This window comes from Manacus vitellinus, unplaced genomic scaffold (assembly GCF_001715985.3).
Source record: "Manacus vitellinus isolate BGI_N305 unplaced genomic scaffold, ASM171598v3 scaffold_4_pilon, whole genome shotgun sequence".
NCBI lineage: Eukaryota > Metazoa > Chordata > Aves > Passeriformes > Pipridae > Manacus > Manacus vitellinus.
The window spans coordinates 35140346-35149117 of NW_021940604.1; the positions used below are offsets into that span (position 1 = coordinate 35140346).

Sequence of the window (8772 nt, forward strand, 5' to 3'; positions counted from 1 at the left end):
TGGGAGGTGTTCGAGAGAGAGAAATTTGTGTGTCTGCTGCCAAATGATATTGTTGATACCAAATGTACAAATACCACTTTTGGATGTATACTGCTTGGTTAAATTTTAAGAACAGACAAAAATCAAATGTCTGGAACTAATGTTTTAATTCAGTATCACAAATAACTAAACATGGAATATCCTGTTACCATGCACCAGTTGGTCTGTGGCAATACTATTGAGCCATTTTAACAAAAAACTCTGCTGAAAACTTCTACTCTGGGGGCTTTCCATGGAAAATATCTGTCCAAAAAGCTTCACTTCTGAAAGGTTTGGTTAGCTTGTAATATAAGAAGGTGAGTTTTGTTGACTGTAGAGGTTGTTACTTCCATGATCACAAGTACCCAGGGACTTGGTTTATATTGTTTGGGATTTGCTTTTTTCCCCTTATTTCTACAATTTACTCCTCGATTACCAAAGTGGGGGGAAAATGTGTAGCCTTTTGTCAAAACTGGCAGGTAGTAAACTCTTATTATTTTTTTAACTTCTTTTTTCCTTGGTTGACTTTAAAAGAAAGTTCTTTGAACATCCATCTCTGTTGACGTCCATTTGTATATATATACATATATATAAATAGAGTTCTCTTTCTTATGATTTTAGCTTGACCTTCTAAGGCAGTGTGCATTAAGCTATCATACTCTTGGTCCTCTTGTCTGTCTACCTGCCTGTCAGTACCCACTTGGTGAATTTGACACCCCTTGCCAAACAAAACTAAATTGGATCTACTACTGAAAAAATTCAGAAATTAATTCCTCTAAGTTTCATGGAAACCATTTGCAGAGGAATGGGACAGGTAAGGGATTCAAATACCTTCCATTACAACAGCTAAAGTTTAAGCTTAATGGTTTTTTTATCCTGACAGATGACAAGCCAGCACACACGTGCTGTCTCTTCCCCAGCCAGATGGATGGGCGACAGCCAGATGTTAAGGGGAATGCTGTACTGTACTTGGAGGTGGAGACGTGGAACTCTTGCAGTGAGAGGTGGAGGAACAGATTGTACACATCTGTAGGAAATCATATTTTAGCATTTCTGCTGTCCAAGGAACATCTGACATCTGTTTGAAGAGAAGTGAAGGTAATTATAAAAGGATGCAGGGAGGGCTAAAGGAAAAAGGTCTTAAATATGTAGGAAACTAGGCTACATTAGTTTTGCTGTTTATGGCATGACACACTAGCTTTCAGCCTTTGTTATTGCTATCCTGGAAACAATCCTGAGCAACAGCTTTTGTCTAGTCAACAAATTTTTTATTCATGTTGTTCAGTTTCTTACTTAGGGAAGAACTTTGTAAATAATGGGAGAGGGATTTAATGCCCACAGTTTACTGCAAGACTTAGAAAGGAACATATAAAAAGCAGTTAGTAAGGGGGAGGTCCATCAAGCAATTACAGCCAAGGGACTAGAGTTCTCAGTGGAACAAAAAGGGAATTAGGATCAGGGACTGACATACCAAAAAAAAGGAAGGATTTATACTGATTTTACCATTGACCAACCTTTTATGTATCTATTCAACATCAACTGAATAAAATTTACCATTGCCCCTGCTCCTGAAAGCCAAAACTTCTGGAAAGCCAAAAGCATATAGTATAAACAGCTGTAAAAATGCTCACTAGCAAAAATATGGTTGAACCTAGCACAACTGGAAAGTATGCTGGTGCTCCTAGACAGTCTTTGATTACTTTAAACTAAGGATTTTTGAAAGCACACAGAATCATGAAATGCTTAGATTTCTCTGCTTTAATTCTGAAATGTTAAAAAAATACTTCGTACAAAAAAAAATATGGCTTACAAAAATGCATCAATGATTTGTTTGAAATGTGTTTATTCAGTTCATAATAACCTCTAATCTCTTCAAAAATAGGTATTTGAGAGCTCAGATGTCATCTGTTTTCAAAGGCAGACTGGCTTGATATGTAGTGTTTCTAGAAGTAATATGTTTAGGATGGCCTCTCCTGCAATGGGCCTGAAGAAGAGCTCTTCAATAGCATCTGCATCAATGTCTCGAAGAGAGGTGATCAGCTGAAGAATCGAAGCAAACCTGCCCAGGTTTCCATGGAACATTGTTGAGACAAACTCCATCAACGCTTGCTGAGCTTCCTGCTGCAGTGTTTGTACATATGGGAGACATTTTAGGACACAGCATCCTGTCAAAACAAAAAGTAAAATAGCAAATCTTGAGTATACATTTCTGTTCTAAGCCCTTCAATGGATTTCTGGCTTATAGCATTACTTTCTCTATAGAAAAATAAACAGTTCCTAAATACACTTTTTCGTAAAAGAAGATAATTTGAAGGAGCATTGAGCAGCATTGTAAGCACATAGGAATCTGGCCTGTTACATTAAAATCCAGCTTTGCAATAGTACCAGCAGGTAAATGACTCAGTACAGATGGAGAAGAAGCTTTATTGTGTTGTCTACCCACCAAATGCTGCTTAGCCCATAGTCTGAGCAGGTAGAAAAATTCCAGCTCTAATCTACAGTAGGTAGGTAACATCAGGAAGATAGAGATGGTGGTTTGGAGCAGAGAGCAGGCTCAAAGCCTGAAAACATGGTTCTCCAGTCTACCTAGCCCCATCTCCACCCTGTTGTTGCCTCTGGTTACTAGACTAAGCTGGGAAACTATGGTTCACCATGCTATGTAGACACTTTCATTTGCAGTCTAAAAAGAGAATAAAGATTCTCTGTGAGATGCATCATGACCCACAGGAGTGGTAACTGGTTTTGTTTTCCCTTTCCTCAGCCATTTCTGCAAGAAGAGAAGTCTCTGTCCTATGGAGTCACAGTCTTGAGCCTCAATCACATACCTCCCATAGCATGTGACCTGCTGGCTCAAGGGCATCTGTGCGTGCCAGGGCTCAGTTCAAAGAACACCCTGTGTTTATCCTTTGCCTCTAGAGGGATTCCCTTGTCATGTAGCTCTCAGTGATCTGTTGCCCCCTGTTCTCACCACCTAAGGATAACAACATCTTTTCTTTCCTAGAATTGCTACAGCCTGGACAGAGGTAGCACACACTCTAGGCCTATTTGGCATCTTTTACAGTGACTGACTCCATACCTCCCTGGGATGGGATCTGAATAGCTTACAACAGGGAGCGTTTCACACAAGGTCATTCATTTAAGTATGGGAGGTTCTGCCTCCTTGCCTGGTGCCCTCTACTAGGGCAAAACCAGCCTGGTTGAGTTTTCTTCAACCTGTAACTGGCCTTCAGCAGCTGGCCTTCAGCAGCTCTCTTGCTAGAGAGAGCAAGAGCTTTGCTGGCCTTCAGCAGCTCTCTTGCTAAATATCACTGCCAGAGGAGAGGAAGTCTCAGCCAAACTTGAAACAAGGCTAGCCAGAAATGGAGACTTTGGAAAAGTCGTCATCTCCTCTGGGATTACCAGCAGCTGAAAGCTGTGAGGATGGTTCCAAGCGTTAGATTTTTCATGGAAAGGAAATTTCCAGGACTTTGTATATTCACAATGAAATTGCAATTGTTTATATCCCTTCAAATACGCTTCATTTCCCCATTTGGTCTTCTTTTCTGTGTAATGAAACACTGGGTTTAATTTACCTATAACAAGACACTTCTCGTTCTGAGATCTGTTGTAATAATACTCAGTCAAACACATGTTTCCAGCTGAACTATAAACCTCTTAAGAGTATCCTTTTTAATAGAAGTCCTGTCACAGCCTTGATGGAGCTTTAAAATATATATATGTATAGAAAACACTCCAAAAATACGTATATATATGGCACTGATTAATTAGAAGCATTGTTTTTCACAGTTCCTGTCCTTTCACTGTGCAGTTCCAATAGTTTTTCAGACAATTCGCAAAAGCACAGGAACATTTTCACCTCACTCTGAGCTGTTCCTGTGTGGCAAAACAGTCCTACCTGCTTCTTCCTTTGACTTATTGCCTGTGTCCTAGTAGAGAAAGCCTTGCAGCTGGACCTTTCACCCACAGAAACTGTGACCTCTTTGAAGCCACTTAGCTTTTCCCCTGGGAAAAGCAGGGATGCCAATATGTTCTGGAGAGTCTGGTTTCCACTGATGCAATGTGCCTGTTTCTCCTCAGGGGCTGGACACACGCTCTCTTCTTTACAGGTTCTTGCAGGCCCACATGAGGCCAGTCAGTAACCCAGCCAGAGCCTCCTGCAGAGAGGTGCTGCACAGTCTGCTTTTATTTCCATCTCTGGGGCCCTCAACATAGGAAGGATGTGGACCTGCTGGAGCAAGTCCAGAGGAGGGCCCTAAAGATGATCAGAGGGCTGATGCACCTCTCCTATGACAACAGGCTGAGAGAGTTGGGGTCACTCATACTGGAGAGGAGAAGGCTTCGGGAAGACCTTATAGCAGCCTTCCTGTACCTAAAGGAGCTTTACAAGAAAGCTGGAGAGGGACTTTTTACAAGGCATGGAGTGATAGGACTAGGGGCAATGGCCTTGAACTGAAAGAAGGTGGGTAGGTTTAGATTAGGTATTAGGCAGAAATTCTTTGCTATGAGAGTGGTGAGGCACTGGAACAGCTTGCCCAGAGATGTTGTGAATGCCACAACCCTGGAAGTTGACCAGAAGGTCAAGATGGAGCTTTGAGCAACCTGATCTAGTGGAAGGTGGCCCTGCTTATGGCAGGGAGGTTGGACTAGATGATTTTTAAGGTCTTTTCCAACCCCAAGCATTCTAGTGTAGAACCTACATTCCATCATGCTGCCTGCCACTGTCTCAACAGAGGAATTTTTTTAATGATAGTAAGCACAATATCTGTAACACAAGAGATCAGCCAGAGCACAAGCAAGGCTTTGTCATACCTGTCATGCTTCTTATGCAAGTGATGGCTGCTACAGCTGCATGCCTGCATGCCCTGTTGAACTCCAACTCATAACCCAGCTCTGAACTGCTCTGTACCTGGCCCTTCCCCATTGCCTCAGTTTTGGTGGTCCTAACAGAAGTAAAACATTCAGGGTGGGAGCCCTCATGAGGTACTTCAGAATCCAAGAAAGGGTTTACCACTGTCACTGCTGGTGGCTCCCTGAAATCCTCTTAGAACTGAGGCCTGCAGAATATTAACATTTTGCCAAACATCACACCAAAACTTGAAAAGTTTGAAAATGTGCTGCATGTATGTAGAAAATATTTTCTGACTTTGGTGGAAAGTATTAAAAAGCTTTTAAAAATAGTAATTGTGAAATAACAGCTGTACAGATTTGTTTGCAGCAAAGGGCAGTTTGGGGCTGTGCATAAGCCCTGAGTACCTGTTTCAGCTCAGAGTTAGACTGTAACTGTTTCATCTGGAGTCAGTCTTGGCTTACCAGAAGTTCTCTAGGCTGCCTTCGTCAGCTTGTGGGGAAATATTCCAGAGAACAGGTTCATCCCACCTATGAGCTAGGCGACATTCCTGAAACACTGGAATGTGTCTGCAGACAGCATCAAGGCTGCTGGCCCTCTCATGCAGCACCCTAGAGAAGCACCAGGCCTTAGAAGGCAGAAATCCAGAACATAACCCTGCTTCTGCTGCTTTCTCCTCAAGTGAAAATCTCATTTTACCCCCAGAGATAATAAAAATGCCTACTGGTTAAACTGTGTAAGCTGCTGCAGATGAGGCATTTCTCTTCTTAGCATCCCCCTAGATATAACTGGAGGTTTTGTTTAGCCTGATTTTACTGTGAAAAAAACGACAAAATAACTTGCACTGAAACAAACTCCACTGATTCGATGCTGCAGCACAGACACACAAGGTAATACCAAACATCTGGATGACATTACACCTCAAGAGTCAGAATCTGAATCCCATTGGAAACAAATATAAAGTCATACAGCTTTTGAGCAGCCTATAAACCATTCACCACAAGAAATATAATGGAATAACTGAAGCATTCATGTATCCTTTTGGTGCAGTCTGAAGTACAGCACACTGCTGACAGTGCAGCCAACAGCAGTGATTGCTGTGGAAGGAGCCGAGGATCTGAGCCAGAGCAGGCTGGAGTCAGTAAGTCTTTCCATTTACTTTAGTGTACTTAGAGCTGAGCTGTTAATGACTCATGCACTCCGTGGTGCTGACTGAGGAAACCTTCCTTCCTAAAGAGCCTGAACCTGGCATCTGAAATGAGAGGATGCAATCACTAGTTTTAGTTTGCTCCATGATTGCTGTTGCAGGCTTTGAGTGTAGTGATATTAATTATATAAATAAATAATATAAATAAATAAAAGCTGTGTAACATCAATGCAGCATCCTTTTGCCTCATTGATGAAAATCAGTTGATAAGGATTATTTTATCTTCTCCAGAGTTACAGAGGAAGTCTTTGTTAAAAAACTTCCAGTACTCACATTGTGTACCCATGTACCATCTCTCCTTTGCAGTACTACAGATGAGGCTGCTGTGTTATCTTTGAACTGAAAATCAGTTTGAAGTGGCACTGTTAATTATTTATGACTTAAAATTTGTCTAATAGAAGCTGTTTTGGCTTACAGTGGGTGACCTACTGCACACAGCCAAGGTACTGAAATAAACCACTTCAAGCAGAAAAGTCATTAAATTGTGGAATATGGATTTTTGAGAAATTTAGCTGTATTCACAGGCAAGAGTAAAACTAAACATTTGTCTATATACAAATGAAAATGCCAAATGTCTTTCTAAGCCCATAATCATCTATGTAGTTTCCAGGAGGACTTACCAGAATTAAAAAGAATAATTCCTTTAAGATAGGCATATTCTTTTGCACTTATGTCCAGGTCCCAGCATTTCCACAAGAGATTCTTCATCTTCTGAACTTTTGTCAAAGACACTCCTGGTGATGAGCTGCCCAGATCATTGTTAGCTGTCAAAGACTGATTGAGGAGGATTTTTTTCAATAAACTAGGGACTGAAATCTCTCTCAGATCAAAATCCACCCCTTCTTGTGCCATGTCCAGGACAAAAAGAGGGGCCCAGTTCTGCTGTATGAGAACAAGCTGATCATCCAAAGGCATGTGATAAAAAGAAGGCAAGTTTCTAATAAAAATTGAAGCCTTCAAGAGCACTCCAGAAGCTCTTCTGCACATGGCTTCTGGTGTTTTCAGGACAACTCTTCTCCTACCCAAGCAAGAACAGTCCTTGATTCCTGTGGAGCAGTGGGGACTGTGATGCTGCTGGTGCCACTTGGTCTCACTTCCATGTTCTTTGTTAAGGATCTGACACAGGATGCTCTTAGTATGGTGTGTCTCACACTGACATTTCCTAAATTTCTTATTTGGGATCTTGGTAGCCATAGAGCCAGAGTTCCCTGTGACAGGAAACAGCATGTGGGGAGCTGTGTATCAGCAGCAGGAGAGAGCATTTCTGCCACACAGTGAGGCAGTGCATGTTTTTATATACACAGGCAGTTGAAAAGTAATATGACTGATCTGTGAAGTTACCTTGAACTTTATTTGCCCCAGTCTGTGTCGAATGAGGCGGGGCTGCCAGCTGCTGGTATCACACTGGGCTGCCATAACCCTGGGCCAGCAGAAGGGTTCACACCTGCCGAGGGCACAGGCATCGCTTACCACAGTGCCCCAGTGCAGGCAGACTGTGCCTGGCCTGCTGCCACCAGGTAGTGGCCTTTTGCCAAAGGCCAGCTCTATAACACATACAACCTGCCCCTGAGGGGAAGCCTGGGAAAAACTATGACACCAAAAGTAAAGAAGGAGCAAGTTGTCTATGTTTTTATTGGTACACTGATATTGCCCACTAACTAATGCTCCTGAGGGCACAGGAATGCATTTATACTTACAAATGATGCTGTGTCACCAGGCACTTCTGTTTCTTGTTTAAAGGAGCCACCTGAAGATGTTGTGGATGTTTACCATTATTTTTCATAGAGCACTTAACACTGTTCATTCTTTACACCGTAACTAACAGGATGTGTGACACCTGTGTCCCAGGGATGGAAATCCCATGTTTAGGAATTATTTCATGTTTCTGTGAGATTTGAGAGAAACTTCAGAGACGGTCAGCTGCTATAGCTCATGACGTTATCTCTTGCATTTCAAAAATTATCATTTCAAACACAGAACATGTGGACTTAGAATCATAGAATCAATTGGTTTGGAAAAGATCTTTAAGATCATCGAGTCCAAACATTAACCCAGCACTGCCAAGTCCACCACTAAATCATGTCTTTGAGCACCACATTTACATGTCTTTTGAGTACCTCCAGGAATGGTGACCCAACCCCTTCCCTGAGCAGCCTGGGCATCTGGCATCGATGTAGAGTAAGACAATGCAAGGCATCCAGTACAGTTTCCTCCTTTACTTCAGAATACTTCTCCCAGACTTACTGTGTAATTAAATATTCCTCACACAAACCAATGAAGAAAAAATGGCATTTTGTACTGTTGCATGTGTGAACTTCTGTAGCAAAGTGAGAGCTGAATGATTGAATTGCTAGGACTCTTCAGTAAACATCAGGGGACATTAAGTAGCAGGAACAAAAGGAACTCAGCCTAGATGAGAAGAAATTGATACTTCAAGTTTTTGTTACTTCACACTCTCTTGCTTGCTTTTATATAGGGGAAGAGGTACTAAGTTTTTTTCATCAAGTATAATGTTTATGTATTCCTACCATCTGAGCTCTTAACACATCTTAACAAAAAATGAGCATTAAAAACTGTAGGATCCCAAAATCAAATACCTGCAGAATGCAGTCTGAGCGGTCTCAGCAAAAGGCCTTGGGCTACGAAAGCTGGGGGAAAAACCTCAGTTTGAGGACCAGACAAGGTATCACCGGTTTGGAAT

The 8772-nt window shown here is 41.8% G+C and overlaps 1 protein-coding gene across 1 annotated transcript; it reads right to left on the reverse strand.

Moving 5' to 3' along the window:
* Positions 1–1929: 1929 nt before the first annotated feature.
* LOC103754516 (nuclear receptor subfamily 0 group B member 2-like) lies at positions 1930–7265 on the reverse strand. The gene is made up of 2 exons (XM_008920338.3): positions 6692–7265; positions 1930–2183 (listed from the first exon to the last, which is right to left on the reverse strand). The coding sequence occupies exons 1-2, from the start codon at positions 7263–7265 to the stop codon at positions 1930–1932; spliced, it is 828 nt and encodes a 275-aa protein (XP_008918586.1).
* Between the last annotated feature and the right edge of the window lie 1507 nt (positions 7266–8772).

Coding starts and splice junctions, on each gene's coding strand:
- LOC103754516 (XM_008920338.3), bottom strand. CDS start 7,265: ATGGCTACCAAGATCCCAAATAAGAAATTTAGGAAATGTCAGTGTGAG. Junction 2,184..6,691: donor AATTATTCTTTTTAATTCTG/GTAAGTCCTCCT, acceptor TTGTTTTGACAG/GATGCTGTGTCCTAAAATGT.